General features: G+C 37.5%; 1 protein-coding gene across 1 annotated transcript in view; it reads right to left on the bottom strand.

Moving 5' to 3' along the window:
- Positions 1–19,262, bottom strand: part of LOC145494289 (uncharacterized) — a 25,070-nt gene extending 5,808 nt beyond the window's left edge. Inside the window, exons 1-4 of the mRNA XM_081477125.1 lie at positions 18,862–19,262; positions 17,017–17,109; positions 16,349–16,477; positions 15,237–15,292 (exon numbers count right to left, since the gene is read on the bottom strand). Of these exons, the coding sequence (XP_081333251.1) occupies positions 15,237–15,292; positions 16,349–16,477; positions 17,017–17,109; positions 18,862–18,973 (390 nt within the window). The 5' untranslated portion in view covers positions 18,974–19,262. The remainder of the gene's footprint in view (positions 1–15,236; positions 15,293–16,348; positions 16,478–17,016; positions 17,110–18,861) is intronic.
- Between the last annotated feature and the right edge of the window lie 1,670 nt (positions 19,263–20,932).

Raw genomic sequence — 20,932 nt, 5'->3', positions numbered from 1 at the left:
ATAGACCAAACGAAAAGAATACAATACTGTGCATAAATTACATTATAGAGCGTGATAATTGCAGAACTAGGACAAGGTTAATAACAAAATCCCAAATCGAGGCCTTTGGAGCATTAAAGGGTTGACAAACAACAAAATCCCTGGAGGGGCCCTTAAACAATAAGCTGTGATAAGATCCCAGGCAGGGCCTTTGAGCATACCTAACACCCAAAAAGCTGACAAAATCCAAGGAAGGACCTTTGAACTGCCTTATGGCGCGAACGCATATTTACACAAGAGAAAGTTAATTATAACAAATTCTGTTTTTGGAGTGAAATTCTTTTCTTTTATTTAAGCCATGGGGAGCCAAAGAGAACAGTTGAGCACTCCAATAAGCCTCTCTCGTAATTAAAAACCTATCGATCTCGTCTGAGTCATTAGGGGCCTGCACCTGATCAATGCATTGGAATTCAAAATCATCCAAGGAGTGTGGAATTTTATTGAAATGTACTGCTACCTCACAAGTGGTTTTGTTTGTGAGCATAGCAGACTTGTGGTTACGAAACCTAACCCGAAAATCGGTGGTAGTTGATCCTATGTACTGTAAACGACATTTCTTGCAGGAAACTAAATAGATCACGTTTTTAGAATCACAAGAAAGCCTTGAATGAATGGTGTATTTTCTGCCCGTTTTAAAACTTAGAAATGATTTAGATTCAACAAAGAAATTTCGACAGAGATCGCATCTATTTCTTTCACATTTAAAGCAGCCATTGTTTGGCTGAATTGTTTGTCCCTCATCGGCGGTTTTAAAACGAGATGGTGCTAATAATTCTTTCAGGTTTTTTGTTCTACGAAAAGATGGTATGATAGAGCCTTGAGGGAAAAGTTCTTTCAATTTAGGGTTGGATTGCAAAATCAACAAATGCTTTCTAATTATGCTACTCACATTAGGCAAATTAGGATTAAATGTGAGAACAAATGGAAATAATTTCTTCGATTGTTTTCCGCGTTGCCGTAGTAAATCATTCCTAGAAATGGTGGAGGCTTTGGAGAATTGATCGTCAACTAATTTGGAGGGATAACCTTGATTAACAAGATAACCCTTGTACTCAACTGTTCTCTCGGCAAGGAAAGTTTCTTCAGAGCAATTTCTCTTCAATCTAGTCGCTACTCCAAAAGGAATAGCCTTGAAGACATGCTTGGGATGGCAGCTAGAAGGTGGAAGATATAAATGACTATCTGTAGGTTTAGAATAAACATCAGTTCTAATAAACCCATCCACAAGATGTAAAGTAAGATCAAGTACGTGAAGCTCACGTTCAGAAAAAACTAACTCGAATTTAATAGTAGGGTATAGAGAATTAATGTAATCAGTAAATTGATGTAAGGCAGGAAGGCCTTGCTGCCAAAGATCAAAGACATCGTCACGATAACGCCACCACAAGGACGGCTTTATCGGACCGGAAAACTTAGCTTTAAGATCAATTTCACCCATGGCTAGATCGGCATAACTACATGCATTTTTTGGACCCATAGCCGTGCCATGAATCTGAAGAAAGAAATTCTCCTTAAAAACAGAATGGTTGCTTTTCAAACAGATTTTTACGGCTTCTAATATGCAAGATGTAGACGGAATTTTGTTTTCCCTAACATTCAAAGCTTTCCTAACTGCAGTAAGACCAAGTTTGTTCCCTAGCATTCAAAGCTTTCCTAACTGCAGTAAGACCAAGTTTGTTCCCTAGCATTCAAAGCTTTCCTAACTGCAGTAAGACCAAGTTTGTTTCTTTTCTTTTTTTTTTTTTTTTGTCAAGCCAACAAAGAATGCCACTGCGTCAGGAGGATCAATGAAGATTCACAGTCCAAGCCTCACCGCAAAAATGAATTTAAAAACGTTTGATAAAGCAAGGACGGACAACTTCTGACGGTATCCGAATTACTACATCAGAATTTCTAAATTGCTTTAACGCAACCCGTTCCCCTTTGGTTAAATTATCTCTAGCTGATTTAATGTTGCGAGGGTTTATCAAATCACGCCTAACACTAGATAGAAAAAGTTCAAGTTCTGGATACCTTGATGGCGGTGGCTTCCATTTCTTTTCCTTTGGGACTTGAGGAAGGTGACTAGGTGGTTCTTGGCTATCCTCAGGATTGCTTTGCTTAACTGAATACAAGGGTTATCTAGTCAATCAGGGTTATCCCACAAAACTAGTGGAAGATCAATTTTCTAAAGCCTTAAATACATCTAGAACTGACTTACTTAGAACTCGTGCCAAAGCTGAGAAGAAATTGTTTCCATTTGTAACAACATTTAATCCAAATTTACCTGATGTTGGTCGCATCATCAGAAAACACCTAGGTATTTTGGAATCCAACCCCAAATTAAAAGAATTTTTTCCGCTAAATTCCATCATAGCCTCTTTTCGAAGATCTAAAAACCTTAAGGAGTTGTTAGCGCCATCTCGTTATGGCTCTAACACCAAGGTTGAAGAGGTTGTTGAGGTTAAGGGTTGCTTTAAATGCAAAAGAACAAGATGTGATCTCTGTCGCAACTACCTTGTTGAATCAAATTCTTTCCAAAGTTTTCAAACAGGCAAGAGCTATAAGATACGATTGAAACTTTCCTGTGATTCAAAAAAGGTCATTTATTTGGCTTCGTGTAAGAAATGTAACTTACAATACATTGGCTCTACAACAACAGATTTTAGAGTTAGATTTCGCAACCACAAGTCTGCTATGCTGACCAAGAAAAAGACTTGTGAGGTAGCGGTGCATTTCAACAGAACACCGCACGACTTAAACGACTTTTCTTTCCAGTGTATTGATCAAGTGCAGATAAATGCAAACAATACAAGTAACATCGAAAAGCTTTTAATCACTAAAGAGGCATATTGGAGTGCACAGTTGTTCTCTCTGGCACCTTTTGGCTTGAATAAACGTCAGGAATTCCACTCGAAAAAAAGAATAAACTACAATTAGCGCAAAAATAACTTGTAAATTTGGCGGTTATCTTAGTTCAGGTGTTCAAAGGCCCTGACCTTGGATCTTGTTAGCTTTGTTAGCGCTAGGTTTTCTGAGGGGCCCCCATCGGGGAATTTATTACATTATTGTTGTTTAAGGGCCCTGTTTAGGGCGCCTGTTGTGCCTTGCCGCGGCATAGTTTCAAGGGCTTTGTTTGGGGATTTTGGGACCGCCTTTTTTGAACATTGAATATTTTACACGCGGGTCCCTTCACACTTTCGGCTGACTCGACGAATCGCGTTACTTTTTTGATATTAATCTTATTTGTATTATATTCGATTATTTATTCTTATTTGGTTTGTGTCTTTTGAGTTTTGTACCGCATTGTCATAGTATCTCGCTTAGTAATCACCGATTGTTTATCATTGGTTAATTTTTTCGTTTTCATGTGTTACCACGCCCCGTTATGTAATCATCTTTGTAATATTATGTCATTTTTTATACTGTAAATTTATTTAAGGTTATTGTAATTTATTATTCACTTGCACTGCAACTGATGAAGGTCTTTGACCGAAACGTTTATTTTTATTAAATTTTTAAACTTTTTTTTAGATTTCTTAGATTTTTTACTGTATATATATTTTTTTTTCGCTCGAAGTTGTCCGTCCTCGTTTTCCACAATTGCCTACAAATTTCATTACTCGAGGTTTGGACTACGAATCCTTTTGGATCCTTCTGGCGCGTGGCATCCCTGTTGGCTCGAAGCATCTTAACTTTATATATATATATATATATATATATATATATATATATATATATATATATATATATGTAGAAAAGAATGAGGGCAAGAGATAAAAAAGATATACACGCAGAAAAACAAAGTATAGTGAGACATTATTAGAGATCATATACCAAAATGAACGAAAAGATCTAGATTTACAGATTACAAACCAAGAGTATTTCAATAAAATTGAAATTGCAATGCATTTGCTCGAAATATCAAGGTCTTTAAGTGTCATGCTACCGATTTTTTGCTTAAAATACATATTCAAATTAATCTCTCTCAAATTCATTGTTGAACAAATAAAGAAGCCTTGACTGTGCTCTGTTCCGTTGTAAAGCACGCAGGAAGCGGTAGAGCACGAAAGAAGTGTAGGGGAAAACACGAGACGAAGTCGAGTGTTTTTCCCCACTTCTTAAGTGCTTTACAACAGGACAGAGCACAGTCGAAGCTTCTTTATTTGTTTTATCATAAAGAATCCAATAATTTCCTCACGCATTCGGCTGAATTTTCAAACCAAACTTTATTTTCCAAACGAGTAAAACTGGGGTCAGCCGTGCTCTGTTCTCTGATAAAGCACGGTAAAATAAACCAATCACAATCCTTGTTAGAACTGTTCAAATAATTTGATTGGCTAACGAATCGACAGCTGTCAATCACAAACTGGACTTCAGCGAAGCGTTCGGTTTTGAGTAGTTTCGAGCAGCTTTCGAGAGAAGAACGATGCCTTCAAATTAAGTTCGCTTTTTAGTTAATTTTCAAATAAGAATGTATAGGCAGGTAAAAGTTTGTAGTCCAGAGGAATCCGGCCGTGTTGTGGCTTATGAAAACGTGCACTTTTCCAATGGAAAATACGAAATCAGGAGCTCAGAGCTTGCGGATGAAAATGCGAAAAAATGATGCTGAGTTGAATTTGAAGGGAGCTACAGTTATTTACGGCTTGCAGCCGCTTGCAGCAAGATTGCCCGAACTAGCGTAAAAGTTAGACAAACTAAACTGTTCCCACTGGTTCTACTCCGACTACAGAGGAAAATATCTGGAGGAAGCTTTGAGCTGACCACTCGTCAATTGACTTCGCTGTGATGACCAGAGAACGAGCGTTACTACACTGCATGCAAGTGTTGTTTTGAGCAATTGAGCATTTTTACAAAAATAAAGCTTCTCATCATAAACAGAGATGGCTCGATTGCTGTTTTCTGTCGTTGTTAAATAAAGTATAATTTCTGCCTTCGTAAATATAATGTCTTTTATCGAAGCACTGGTTAGGTTCAGAATTTGTTTATTTCGCTACGTGTTTTGTCCGCCAGAATCAAGCAAAACTTGTTATTTTAGTACAGTCTTCACACTACTGTTGCTAACAATGGTCTCCGTGAGCCATATTTACCGCAGACATAGAGCTCGTTTCCATTGCGTTTGTCTGAATCACAGGGGATGATTAATTTGGGTAAAATTTGTCAAAATTCTGAAGCAAAATTTGAAAGCCAGCTTACTGTCATCAACCGTGCTCTGCTCTCTGATAAAGCACGCTGTTTCAGCCAATCAGAGCGCGCGTTATATGAAAACTTTATAATAATGCTACATGTTGTCGCTTCCTGGAGAAATGCAAAGAACCAAACAAACGTAATCTGGACAACACAAATGGAAAAGTTAGTCTCCGTGTGGTTGGCGGAGAGAAGATCAATCATACATGTATTGTAATTGATTACGCGGAACGGTAATTTTACAGCAGTAACAATTCATAAGTAGTAGTAGTACTAGTAGTAGTAGTAGTAGTAGTTGTACAAGTAGTAGTAGTAGGACTTTTTTTTAAGTGTCGAGGCTTTTAGCTCTCGACAAACTAATTGGGGTCGCTAATGAAATCTTAAGTGGATATATTAAAATTAGGACATCTACTAATACACAAGTAGAGAAATAAAAAACATAAATCACAATTTCTGCAGTCTTCTAAAAGGACAGTTAGCTCTTTTTTCTTAATGTTATGTTTGGAAGTGTTCAGTGTTAGACTCTCTCTATCCGATGGGTTTAGTTTGCTCCATAAGAGGGGCCCAAGGTAGCGTATAATAACGAGTGTTTGCCGTATCATGTAGTTCTAAACCGCGGGATATTAAAGTCTGAATTTTTTAGGTTGTATCCCTTATGGGACGAGTGGAAAAGTTCGGAAATGTGCTGAGGTACAAGGCCGTTTTTTGCTTTGTACATCAAGGTGGCTATGTTTTCGTAATCTTCCTTCTTACAGAGTAGAGAGACAGGCTCTTTCCAATAGTTCTCCGTAAGATTCAGATTTTGACTTGAAAACTGCTCTCAATGCACGAAAGTCAAGTAAGGTAGAATGTCAGATTTATAGAGTTGTAATTTAACAGAACAAGGTATGAGATTTCGCAACCTCAGTAACACTCCAACTTTTTGACTTGCTCTCTTGCTAAATGAATGACTTTGATATGTTCGCTAAATGTTAGTTTTTCATCAATGTTTACTCCCAGAATTGCAAGTTTGTCCGAAGATTCAACCATTCTTGAATCAATTTCAAGTGATACTTCATCCGCACACTCTAAATATCGCAATTTTGTTTTCAAGTTTGAGGAATGATAGTTACAGTTATTTAGTATAATCGTATCTAGCATTTCGATCGAACTGAATTCACCATTACATGACCTTGTATTGAAGGAATCTAAAATCAAATCGTTTAAGTTGAAATAAGGAGGTCAAAAGCACGCACCTTTAGAGCGAGACGAAAACGGAGCTTACTCAGTTTTATCGAAAGCAATCCATAAAATGACTGACTTGAGTTACTCTTACAACTTTACTTTAGGTAGGAGGGATTTACATGAACTCAATTTTAGACAAATTGCAAGTTTCTTACAGTACGCTGTGAGACACTGAGCCCATAACTAACCAGAGTGTCCGAGTTCTTCAATGTCTTTGTCCAAATGAAACTAAAGAAACTCTTATTGTGATGCCCTTATGCGTCCATCGGTATTCTACACAGGAAACCAACGATAAGTGGGATTAACCAAAAAAGGTAAAAAAAATCCAGATAGTCTTAGGGAAAAAAGAAGCAGGTTTGATACTATTCAGATATTAGGTGCGGTTCATTCAGTTGATCATCTTTTATATCTGACTCTGATAATCGCAGTCTCGAAACTGTCATAACACTACACAGGAAACCAACGATAAGTGGGATTAACCAAAAGAGATAAAAAAAACCCAGATAGTCTTAGGGAAAAAAAAGCAGGTTTGATACTATTCAGATATTAGGTGCGGTTCATTCAATTGATCATTTTTTATATCTGACTCTGATAATCGCAGTCTTGAAACTGTCATAACACTTGATACATGGCCGCAGTAAGAATTACACAACCTAAAATATATTATATTACAAAACGCTTCCGCGGTAGACTTAAAGGTTTATACAATAGCAGTGAGTCAAAGCATTCCATAAAACTAGGATCATGGAATGTTCCGGAGCAGGCTGGAATATCCCGGAAAATTCTGGAAACCAGTGAAAAATGTTAAAGCCAATTGCTAGCTTGCAACAGAGTCAAACAAATTTGCCTTTTCCAACAAATATAAGCTAATTGTAAGTAAATGGAGTGGAATTAACTGCAAGCAAACTAAAGAATAACTATCGGAGATCAAACAGCTAGGAGTGCTTCTCTAGCTAATTGTATCCAGGCAAATACGTATGAATAGATAACATACATTGGGTAAAGATTACTAATGCAATTGATTTTAATTTCGTTTTTTTTCTTTTCGTATTTTTCTTTTATTTGTTTCTTTAAGGGTTCAAGCATGATTCGGATTTCATATATCCCCGAATTTCGGTTCATTCATCGAGATCTTGCTGAACACGTCCTGGTCTCGAGTTGTGTTTTAACAAGAAATATCATGCAGGTCATCATGAAATATTTCTTAAAGCTTCGAAACATTGTCGATGTGTCAATAATGCGCCACGTATCACGATTTAAAGGGCTCTAGTCAGCCACACCTTTGTATTTGTTTACATGCGAGAGTTTGGTATTATATTTTATTCAGAGCATGTTGAAAGGAAAGAAATCATCGTGAAACCAGTAACGGATAATTGAACATACTTTTAAAAACGCAACTTACAGTAAAGCAACAAGACTTCACTTCACCATGCAAAATCAGTAATTTCGATGTCATCAAAGATTGCGGAGGCCTACCAGGATCCTTTATAGTGGAGGCAGCGTGGTATTGGGGTTAGGGTCCCCTCTTGAAATCTAAAGCTCGCGGGGTCATTTTCAGCTCTCACAACTGAGCGGAATTTGTTTTTCGGTAGACCCTAATTAACTCTTCGGTCATGCTTGCAGCCAACTGGCATATGGGCTGTGTCTCCCGCCAGTTGGAATCCCAATTCCAATCCCAAAATCCCAGTGGGTTTGAAAAGCTTATTATGTTTATCTGAATTGAAATATTTTTTCTTTCAGTTTTAAGTGGCATACCTGTGAACTATCTAGGCGTAGCTAAACACATTGACCACTATAAACACCGTTTTGTAATGTAATGTCCCAGCAAGGACGGAAAAAAACATTCGGCGAGCGCGAAACTGAACAATTCGGAGAGCGAAGCGATCGGGGCAGGAGAGGGACGCCTGTACTTTTTGTCTTTGATGTGCTTATCCACCCTTGGTGATTAGTCTGTCGCAAATCACTCAATGAGATAATTAGACCTGTCAAGAAGCTACCTTTTCTCAGAACTTGCAAACAATTCTGTCAGTGCTAATCGATCTTATCAAACAGCCGGGCTGGGCGTCATAACATGGAGAGTAAGTTTTCAAACTTTTCCTCTCCAGAGCCAATACTTAGAGAGCTTAAAACGAATTTTGCAATACTGAAATGAGCCTAAAGAAATTATAAGCACATGGCAATTTAAATGATGGAGGTGTGAAACTCTGCGAAGCTACATGTAAATTTTTTTTTTTTATGGCAATAACATTACATAACATTTATTTACATTACCTACTCTACTTGCAATTTAACGATACTAACAAAACTAACAATACCAACGTTATTTACAATTTGTTAACATCTTACATTACTTTCATGTACTCACATATTAATTTGTGACTTAGATTTATGTTTCTCAATTTTAATTTATTTGTCAAAATCGCTAAGAAAGCATCGAAATAAAACTCGTCTTCTTTTCTTGTGGCTGTGTATAAATAATATTTGGCTGTAATCATGCAGAGGTTTAAGCCAAAATGACGAGCGAAGTTATCTGTCACGCTATATATTATTTCAAACTCTGCGAAGCTAAATGTAAATAACAGCGGAAAGCCCGGAAGCTCTGCCTTTGATCTCTAAAAAAATTGCTGCGATACAGTCAAACGACACCAGTCTGCTTAAAATTATTTCTCATAACAGAGCATAAAAGTATCCTTCAGAATCACGTGTGAAATGACGAAAGGTGGACGCCATCCGTGTGAAATTAGCGCAACTTTGCTGGTGCACTAATGTAAATTCTACAATCTGCACTTTAAAAACAATAGAGTGTTTATGTCGAGGGTCTACGGGCTGTTTAGTTGCCCTTGGAAATTTTATGTTCTAGAAACGTCATATCAACTCTCGAACTTCTTTCACAGGCTAATATTTGACATTTAGAACAATTAATTTCCAAGGGAGAGACGTAACACTAAATTGTCGTCACTGCTCACCACTAAAATTTTCTTGTAGACGCAAGGCCAAAAACTGAAAACGGCAGGAATGTACTATTGAAATTTTTTAACCACCATGGAACTCTTGGAGCTTCCGTGTTCTCCAGCAAGGTACCTGTTTCCTCTTCGGGTGCAATGGAATTTCCTATTTAACAATTAGATTATGAGCTCGAGATTTCTAATTAAACAATAGAGTGTTTCTATTGAGGAACTATCGGCTGATAATTGCCCCGCGGAAATTTGATGTTCTTACGAGTGCCTGCCTGTAAAAATCAGACAATTTCTTAATTTCGCGGCAAGCGAAGCTAGGGCATGACAAAAACTACTGGATAGTTTTTTTTTTTTTTTGGCAAAATATCCTTTTATTTCACAGAAATATGCAAATTGCCAAATTCCGTTTAAATCGTCATTTGACGCGCCATTTTGTTAAAGAAGTCTGAGAGCCTCGCATGCAAAACTACATCATTCGTCCGTCTTTAAAACACTTAAATATTTTCGTACAATGTTTAAATGTGTACTGGGTTGATCTGGGGAATGTTGCGTTGTCTTTTTGGGTGCAAAATAATTACATGTAAATTTTCAAGACATGTATTTTATTCACTTAAAAGTACTTCGTGAATATAATTAATTTTCACCACGTGCGAAACCTTCAAATGGTTGAGTTCCAGGTGTTCGAATTGCAGAAGGATGGTCTACAGATTCCTGTAAAAATTTCTCTGGGCAAATGATTGTGAGCGAAGCGAGAGCTTTTCAAAGTACGTCAAAAATGCAAATATTTGACAATACGGGTTAGACGAATGTTTTAGCATACGCCACATGACTTGACCTATATTAAGTTGAAATAGACACAGAGCTGATAATTTCGAAATGTTCTCACCTTATTTGCTGTAAAAGGCAGGTCGAAAGCCGAGTTGACGTTTTTCTAGCCGACCTCTCGCCATTCGTCGCACATAAAACAAAAGTTTGCTTTTGTTTACACAACGTTAACGTCCGATGTACATCTCCTACTGTCAACCTATTATTGGTCGAATACCATGAATCTGTGACCATCTTTCGGCGTGTATGATCACCACTGCATATAACTCAAAAGGCTGAGTCATTTGTAGATAGTTCCTTGCATTTATAGATAGTTCCACTGCGCCAAAATATTACTTTTGATCGATTGCTGACCACTGCTGATAAGCGTGTCGGCGCAGCACAATCTTACAGCTTGTTCGTCACGCAATGCTGTCACGGCATATGCTGCACATTTTTATCTGTTTTGTATAGAGCACTCTCAGGATAAGTGAAACAATTTAGTCATTGTTTATCTGTTCATATATATAATAATATGTGTATATTTATATGATCGTATTCTATAGTGTACGTGGCCTCGGTCCAAATCACGTGTGTTGTACGTTGTGATGTTTCAGACAACAGCTGATAAAGCTAGTGCCTCTACTCACTACAATTTTAAAAAATCGCCATAAACAAATCATAGATCAATGAAGTAAGAACTAGCTGAAATAAAAATAGGAAATCACAACGTTTCTAATTCGTGAGGAAAACAGACTAAATTTAATTAGACTAAATTTAAACCCTGGCCACGCCATTTTATTCAGTGTATTTTGTTTGCTTAGTGGCCAGGCATTGTTATTTTTGTAACAGAAAATAGAGGACTGTTGTCAATATAGTCCAAAATTATTGTCGGTAAAATACTGTAAATAAAACCCATGTTGACAAGCCATCATTTGGTCGTTCCGATAAGAGTTTCTCTATTGTCTTTACCCCTATTAAGCGGCCACCCAAACTTTGTTTTGGAAAGGGCGATGGCCGATAAGAGTCTGAAGTTGAAGGTGACGAGTGATAATTAAAACACACGTCTATCATGATTGTCTTGAATTGACTCCATGTTCACTAAGAAATTTATAACCCGATAGTGAGAAATATTCAAGGTACACGAACCTAAGCGACCAACCCCTATTACGCGGCCACCACCCATTTCCCCAAGGATAGCCCACTGTATTATATGTAAACCAAAAATAATTGCACAGCTCGAAAAGACCTAGGTACGAGTTTAGCGTTACAGTATTACGCAGGGCATGTAGGTAGCGGTGGTCGAGTAAAAGATGACAACAGGGGCAATGCTAAACTGTTCATTCTTTTCATTTCTTAATTTAATCTCTTCCTACTCAACAAGATTTTGTGCTCCCAGCAGTGGTTCCAAGCCTTACAGAGCCTTACGTATTAGGATAGAAATTGTCCTACCCCTACCCCTTAAATGGGATGACAGCATTGCGTGACGAAGAAACAAGGAACCGCTGGAAGCAAGGATTCAAGCAGCGATAGATCAAACCATGACGGATCAAACGTCATATTTTGCTGCAGTGCAAAGCAAGCAACTATCTACAAATGACTAAGCCGTTTTGGACTTAAATGTAGTGGTGATCATATATGACGAAAGAGGGTCACAGATTCATGGCATTCGACCATAAATAAGTTGACAGTTGGCGATGTACATCGGACGTTATATAAACAAAAGCAAACTTCTTTGCAACTAATAGGGAGAAAAAGACGTCAAATTGGCTTTGAACCTGCCTTTTTACAGCAAATAAGGTTAGAACATTTCGAAATTAACAGCTCTGTGTCTTTTTCAACTTAATATAGGTCAAGCATGTAGCGCATGTTAAAATGTAGGTCTGACCCGAACTGATTGAAATTTGACGACGGATGGTCAAAGAAATTTTTACAGGAATCTGTAAAAACTTGCCCAAAGAAATTTTTACAGGAATCTGTAGACCATCCTTCTGCGATTCAAGCACCAGAAGCTTAATTCATTTGAAGGTTTCGCACATGGTGAAAATTAATTATATTCACGAAGTACTTTTAAGTGAATGAAATACATGTCTTCGAGATTTAATTATTTTGCACCCAAAAAGACAACGCAACATTACCTAAAATGAACCCAGTACACATTTATACATTGCACAGAAATATTTGAGTGTTTTAAAGACTAAGAATAAGGTGGTTTTGCATGCGAGGCTCTCAAACTTATTTAATAAAATGGTGCGTCAAACCATTTACCATTTAAATTGCATATTTCTTTGAAATAAAAGGATATTTTGCTAAAGAAACTACCCAGTAGTTTTTGAAATACCCTAGCCTATAGGGCATAAAAATACGTAAAAAATATGAGCCGAGTTATTTTCCATATTTATGGACAAGGACTCTTAAAACAGATATTTGCCCGAGAAGCGAAGCTTAGAGGGCAAATATGCTAGTTTTAAGAACATCAAGGGCAAGGGGCAACTATCAGACCGATAGTTCCGAGACATAAACACTCTGTTGTCTTTATTGTTCACCCCTAAATTTTCTTCCGTGCGCTAGTTCAAAAATTCTATTGAATTATTTTCAACTTTTTTAGATGAAAGCCGTGAAAGCCAAATGTAAAATTGGAAAAAGAAAACAAACAAATTCAATTGTTATTTTCTATAAGCCCGCTTGTTTACAGAAATATATTCACGGAAGAGTACTATCCATCCGCGTATTATCCTCGGACGGGCACTATGGGATGATAGTGTCTCTTCGCGGATGAATACTATTGCGTCAGGTTATCAATTTAAACCAATAAGAATCGGAGAAAATTTAGTGGCGAATAATGTAATTGTTTTAGTAGAATTCTAACGGTTTCCAATTATTTCTTGACGAATTATTAAACTTTGCGCCTGAAAAAGATCGCTCGGATTGAATTGTCATTTAAAATTTAGTTGTGTGCTAGCTCGCATCAGTTTTTTTCAATAATTTTTAACATTTTTAAAAGTCAAACTGTAAATGTCCGTTTAGACTGCTCAGGAATTTAATTAACCATTTGTATCAAAATTTTCCTTCAAAACTTTGGAAAAACGAAAAAAACCTCGCCATTTCCTAGACGACCTCCAACCACTGCATACTAATGGCTAATAGTGTTCAATGGCTCAGCCAATCAGATTACAGCATTTGCATTAGTATAATAGTAGAATTCTACAAATAAACAATTAGATTATGAGTTCGAGATTTCTATCGAGTGATAGTTGACGAGGGCGCAGCGAGTAATTAAATATATCCTGGCTATTATGCGCTTTATTTGATTTAAAAAAAAAAAACACTCCAGGAGAAAGGTACGTTTCATGAACCACCTCACTTAACGGGCACTATCGTCTGATTGTGAGTCGTGGGTACTCTATCCCCTATCCATCGGCAAAGGAAAATCTATCGGTGAACAGGTCTTAGCAGCCAGCACTGTGCAGTGGCTAGACGATGTCCCGTTTCTTTAAAGGTTTGGGGGAAAATTTAGAAATTGATTATAAGATTCTCGAAAAGAATGAAAATCTCGAGCTCAGAATCTTATTTTGAATTTGTTTACGGTGGATACAACTCATTTATAAGATTGTGAAGTTTTCCGTTATACTAAAGTTCGAAAACTTTTCTTTTTTGGAAATATCGTCGGATAATTCATATGCCGAGAGGACAAAAAGAGGGACATTGAGGGCTTTCGCGACTTTAAAATATGGCTACCCAATTCAAGTAACAATCCCAGTCAGAACGATCTCGCTTAAGGATGATACGTTATACTCCTTAGCAATGTATTATTACTGACGTACTTAAAAGATCATTAATTTAAGGAAGTTTAGGTCATCCACCGACAATTTCTATGTGTTGATGAATCGGCCTCATCAATTACCACCCCATAAAAAACTATAATTGATTAAAAGTCAGGAAATCATTTCTCTACTATGTATAACCAATTCACTGCCGTGTTTTATTAGGATTGAAAAGACATGCAGAAACTACTGGGCATGTTTAGTGAGAGTGGATACGCTGATATCTAACCTACATATAAAGATGATTAGAATAATGCGTGTTTGCTTTTGCTCATTGCAGATACTTGCCATCTGTTATAGCCTATTTCCAACAATATGAAATATGCACCTTAATTAAGATGAAGCCATGGAGAAAAATCAAATTGCTTAGTTCAAATGAATATCTTTGCTTTGAGACTGAGAATTTTAGAATGTTATTTAGTGGACTTCATTTTCATCTGGCCTTCCTTGTTATAGAAATACTAAATGTGCAGAAATTAGTGTCAAAGGGCCATTTTTGCAGGGGGTCCACCTGTAACTTAAAGGGAATAAAATATTTTGACCAACTGTTTTCGCGATAATCATTTACTCATGAAACCCAACATTTTTGCCAAGGTTGAGCAGAATCGGTGATTTAAGCTGTATCGCCTCCTGCCTGATTTTCTCATGGACACACTCTTATTCTCCTACAAGCTATTCCAGTGGAGAACGTGATAAACGAGTAATATAAAGTACATTGCACATGTATTTCTTGAGTCTTTGCGTTTTGGCACTTGAACGAGGAAAATCTAGTTCCAAACTTGCTTAGAATCCTCCAGCGTTTCCAAGACTTAAGGTCTCTCCAATATAGAAACTTAAATGTTTTTTTGTTTTCGTTCTTGGAAATTAAACAATGGAAATAGTTCTATCGGCATTGCCTGGAGCAAGATCCACTGAAGATCTAATGTCACTGATCAGTGTCAGCTTAACAGAAAGACTGACTTGTTGCGTTATCTGCAGATTACCGATGAGTTACTTCGCTGGATAGGAATGGTTCTAAAAGAGATTATTTAGATGTTTGGTATTCTTCCTAACCGTAATACTGAGTAACGGTCAACAAAAACGTCACATCAAGGGAAAACTCTTCATATATCATGGTATATCCCTCTATAAGTCTGACAAGTCTTTTAGGAGGAAAGTTGGAGTCGGTCTCCAGGATGTTTTGCTTTATAGAGATTTGACTGTATAATCATACATTAATTACCTTGAAACCTGGTGGCAATGAAGTCACTACATCAGAATACGTGAAGACATGAGTCTCTGAGAAAAAAAAACAATGACAACAGCAACATTTAAACAGTGTGAAGAGAATAACATTTATGATAATAAATATGATTAGAACGAGGAATAAGAACGGTGTTCAATTGAATGTTGTATATCACTGGAGCAGAATAATCACTTTATCTAGTGATTAAGTACATGTGTATGACATGTAATGAACCAATTTAAACTCAAAGCAAAGGCGCCTGAAAGAGCGGGGAAACATTTCCGAGGGAGCAATGCATAATTTTGGCTTTTAATTTCTTCAACTTCGCTGAGTCTGTGGGTGGCGCAAGTACAATCGTAATATGTGGAATAAATCTGAAGAACACACAGTCCTAGTGGTTTCAATAAGCCCGTGTACGGAAAAGTGCATTGACCAAGAGTTCATCACTGTCAACATACAATTCCGTAACCGCTGTGAATTCAGTTTGTTTATGCATCCTTCGATTGAAATAAAAATAATAATTTATAACAAAAGGTCATCGTAGAGTCAGGTCGGGTTAAGTTTGCATATGAGTTATTTTCCAATCACTTCATCGCTTCAGCATGAACTATTTCAGTATTTTTCTTTAAAAAATGTTGTTGGATTGCATATCCTCCAAGAAAAACAGATAGCAGCTCATACATTATTAATTACGCGTTAAAATAATCTATGGAATTTACTTTCTTTTCGTCGTAGTGACGATATCTTTTTATTCCTGAATTTTATCGAAAAACGCACTCAAGCAGACAGTTGCGCAAATTAAGCCAAATAAATCGCGATTTTGGCACTCAAGTCAAAAGCCGGCCCATAGGCACTCGTTTCTGTAGAATCAAATATGGCCAGGGCAGTGATATTCCCATGAAGCATAAAACAAAATAAATAAGGAAGTACATTAGACGGAAAAAGAGAAACATACTACAAAGCAATAATTTCACTAGAAAAACGTTCTTGCAGAAATGAGACTTTCACCTAATCTCTACGGTAAAATGACTAACTAAATGACTAAAGTTGCTTTGATCGATCAACCTAGGCTATTGGTGGTTCTTACTTTCCTAAAGGCCACTTTCCACCAGCAGGCAAACTGCATATTTCTGGAAATCGTGGACAGACATATTCCCTATACCTCTGCTCTATGTGGAAGTCTAATTCTGGTTCCGAAATCAGTTCAGCCTGCAGCGTTGCAGCAAAAACGTCTACTGCTGTCAGAGACAAATATGTGAGTGAGAAAGTCGCGAGGGCTACGTGATAACCTTTTGCAAACAGCGACGACGACGTAACGGCAACAAGAACATTGCCGAACAAAAGATTAAATGAGCAAAGTATGCCGGTTTTGTACGAGCATTATGAATCGTTTAACATCTTTTAGCTGTCTTCTGCAAAACAGCAACATTAAAATAATATCCATCTTGTTGTTGGAAAAAGCTAAACGATTAACGATTATATTAATCATAATTACGAAATTCTCAATAAAATTCAATTTTTTTTAGAGAAAATGATGTCGACGTAGGCCTAGCCATCGCCGATGCGTAATGCCCCTGTACTGTGACATTATTTGGACATTTTCGCCAGTAACTACGATAAAATAACACAGAATTCACCTGCGTGTGATACGCTCATAAACATATCCGTACTGCTTCGGGTTTTTTTCCAAAGCGGTTGCCATGGAAGCACCACGTTGTCCATTTTTAATTTTCAATCAGCAGTAAAGTAATTACAGTTAAATTCGTTGTTAGCTTACCAGGGGTAAATGTCACGTTGATGTTGAAACGTTTACCAGATGGTATGAAAGGCCATGGATAAATTTGAATCTTTGCTGTCTCGTCATGTGGGTCTGCGAAAAAGTTCGGATATAATAAACCTGAAAATGAAATTGCAGGTCATAACTGTGTGAAGTTTATATGAAATAATTCATATATGAACTGCGGTAGTAGATGAAAGTGAAGAATGATCATCGCAGTTAATTTTCCAATTTAAGCAATTGGAAAGAAGAAGCCTGAAAAAATCAGGGCTTCAACGGGATTCCCGTTGAAGCCCTGATTTTTTCAGGCTTCTTCTTTCCAATTGCTTAAATTGGAAAATTAACTGCGATGATCATTCTTCACTTTCATTTAGGTCATAACTGTGTTCAGGGGAAAGGGATCCTCTAAAAGAACTGTCAGGAAAAAACCGAGCATCGACTCGCAAGAGTTGAAAAATCGTATTCTTTTATTATTTTTTTCTCACAATAGATTTCGGGCGGATAAATAAGAGACCAGGTGCCCGTTTTTTTCCGTCAAAAGTCCACTGATTATTCCTATTTCTCAAAACCGGATCGAATGGCAAACTTGCCAAATATTTAACTCATGATTCTTCAGATTGGACAGCTTCTTTCTTTACGCCGTGCTAGCGAAACTATATTTATATCGATGCATGACTCTAAGAAACGTTAACTCTGCTTGAAGTCGCACTAGTTTGCTGAAGAATGCGCAATAAAACTAAACACATGTATTGGATGAATTTGGCCACACATATGGCGTGTTTAATTTGATCCAGGACACTCTATTATGGCAACACATCTACAAGATTTCCATTGTTCAGCAAAGGTGGGGCGAAAAAGACGTCACATGCCACCGGTTATGACAGCCCCACCAAGACAAAAGCAGAGTCAGGGTGGCGGAATAAGTCGAATAATATGAGACTTACTCTTTATGTTGTGCCTAATGATATATAGAAATTGCTAGCTTCAGGCCTGTTTAGTCTGACCGGCCTGACCGGCTTCAATGAAAAATTAAAGAGCACGTTTTACTAATTATTCTGTTGAAGAATAAATCATAGAAGTTAGATTACTTAAGGACCTAAGGGAGCTAGTAAAGCCGCAGCCCCTGTCTGACCTACTTCAACAAAGGCGAAGGCTCGGACAAAGTAAACATATATCTTTAAAAGGTGAAACAAGGATTAAAGAATGAGACTGAAGTCGCTCATGTCTGACCGACTTCATGAAAACCCCCAGTTCTGAATATTGCTAATGCTAAAAGTAATATTATAGCAACCCCTTGTAAATCTCGATATACTGTTACAAGTGGCCGTATACTGCAAATTAAAATAGGCCGTAAAGTAGCAGCCCCTGAATGTCCTACTTCAGTGGCCATACAATGAAGGACAGTAACATAGTAGCTCTTGTCTGACCTGCGAAGCTGTCAGGACTTACTTAATACAGGAAATGAAGGACCATCAAAATTAAATCCTTAAAGGTGTGGAATTTCCATCGACCAAGAGGTCGAATTTGCGCATCAGAAAAACTCTTGTCGGCTGCTTGACACGCCCGCGCCCTCCCCCCTCCCCCCCGCCGATGCGAAAACTGTGGTCTTTGTATCGACTAATGTCTCAGTCGCAATATTGGAGGCAACGCTGTCACATGGCTACATTTTAGTACCCTTCCTGACTTGAAACTGACAAAGTTATTTGGCATGCAATTTTTCAGGTGCAAAAGATGTTGGGAAGGTTCTCATTATGATTATAACATTGTTTTTAGTCAGCATCATCATCATTATCACTATCATTATCAACGTCGTCGTCATCATTATCCTTAATCAATTAAACTTACCGCAGAATTTTACTTGCTTAAATTCCACACCTGCGAGAGTTCCCGCGTCATTACCAATGACGCAGAGAGCCAGGCAAAGTGCGAGAACAAGAAGCTGCTGATTGGTTAACATTACGGTGTTAAAATCCGCAGACTGGGAGCCAAACCTGTCAGAAAAAATCAAAGTGGCTGTGAGCCACTGAGCTTGGAAAATAAATTATGAAAGGGTTTTATGAGACATTGCTCATTTAGGAACTACTAGTGATGTGAGGGCAGTCTAAGTTTCGAATAAGCCCATAAGGTCTTTTCCCATTTAGGGGTGTGTTGTGATATTTGCAAATTGAAACAGTTTAACTTTAAGAAACTGTTTGTTACTCAGGCCTGCCCACGCGTTTTACATTACATGTATCTGTACATGTCTTCCTTGTGCTGTAGTCAAAAACGGCAAGATCATTTTGTTCGGAAAAGTGAGGTATAGACTGAACGAAACACTTGAGCCTGCGGTACGTAAATAAATGATTACTTTCGCTTATCGGTAACTGATGTACAAGTAGCACAGTGTGATAAGCGCTGGCTCGCCATGAGAGACATTTGGAGTTCTATTCTTAGTGTTGACAGTTGATTGATTTTCCGTTTCTTCTTCATTGTGTTTTCTTTTGCAGTCAAGAAACCATTTATCAAAAGTTAGGGTTTGTCCTTCTGTTTCTTGTATTAAAAAAATCGTCTGGAGCCTTTGATCATCCGTTTATATCGATTCCTTTCGAACTGACAATATCACGTGGGTTTGTGAAGGAAAAACCACGAAGACTTTCCCTGAATCGAATCGCTAAGCAACATACATACAAATATACATACATACATACATGCATACATACATTTTATTTTGTTTTCAAATTAAAATTACAATTATAACATGCCCGCGGATAGCTGAGCTAATCTAAGCGGGTCATGTTTACACGCAAGAACCATAAGTCTTTGTGGAGGAGTGGAGGAGTGGAGGAGTGGAGGAGTGGAGGAGTGGAGGAGTGGAGGAGTGGAGGAGTGGAGGAGTGGAGGAGTGAAGGAGTGATGGAGTGAAATCGTTCCACCACTACAACTTGGAAAACAATAAATATTTACCAAGTTAAAAATAATGGATGTTTTAAATTGCAAACTATAACGTTCGTCATGTCAGCGCGGGGACTCACTAAAGTACACATTACTTAAGGCTAACGTAGCCCCACAATTTTTCAGAGAAACGACCAAATTATTCTATATCTAATTTTAAGTCATTGATGGATGGAAGATAGCCTTCTGCAATGCGATTCTTCTTAACATTGTAGGGATAAATTTGATTTGCCCTTGTCATGGAGAAATTGGAAAACGCCAGAAAGCCTCGTTGGCACTGCCGTGACTGAAATGAGCCTGGAATTCGATCTTCATTCAGCAATTTGCTCGTTAGTCAGATTTGATTTTTCGACGTTCTATTCTCCTCTTCCCTAACCTTTAACATTGTATGCTCTCATAGACTGGTTACGGATTCAAATTGCAGTTGTTTTTAGAAGAAGATCACTTAGTTTGCTCATCAAATGATTTGTTTTACTGCCATGATATCTCCTCGTGAATATTTTTAGATGCTGGATGAGGTGTTCTTTCTCACTCTCCACTGAACTCAGGAGATCGCTCAGCGTAATGACTCGCATCGCTTGTTTTGATGGGAATCATCTGACAAACGCATGGCTTGTAGTTTCTAAAACCTTAGCAATTCGCCATTTTAGTGGCTGCTCTCGTGAGAGTAGTTTCTATCCACTGATTCAATTACCATCTTCTTTTTTTGCAATGATTGAATGAATTAAGTCCTAAGGACATAATCATCGATTTCAGAATAGCTCTCGACCCACTAGGGGATGTTTATGCTGTGTCATGAACATACAAGCTACCAAAAATATTTTTGACTACATTTAATAATAATAATAATAATAATAATAATAATAATAATAATAATAAAGGTTCTTATTGCGCATTTATAATTCTCAATGCGTTTACAATTGCATATGATTAAAAAGAGTAAAAACCTAACTAAAAGATGCAATTATTAAAATCTATGATTAGG

Source organism: Orbicella franksi, chromosome 1, assembly GCF_964199315.1.
Source record: "Orbicella franksi chromosome 1, jaOrbFran1.1, whole genome shotgun sequence".
NCBI classification, from domain to species: domain Eukaryota; kingdom Metazoa; phylum Cnidaria; class Anthozoa; order Scleractinia; family Merulinidae; genus Orbicella; species Orbicella franksi.
This window is presented reverse-complemented; position numbering and strand designations above follow the sequence as displayed.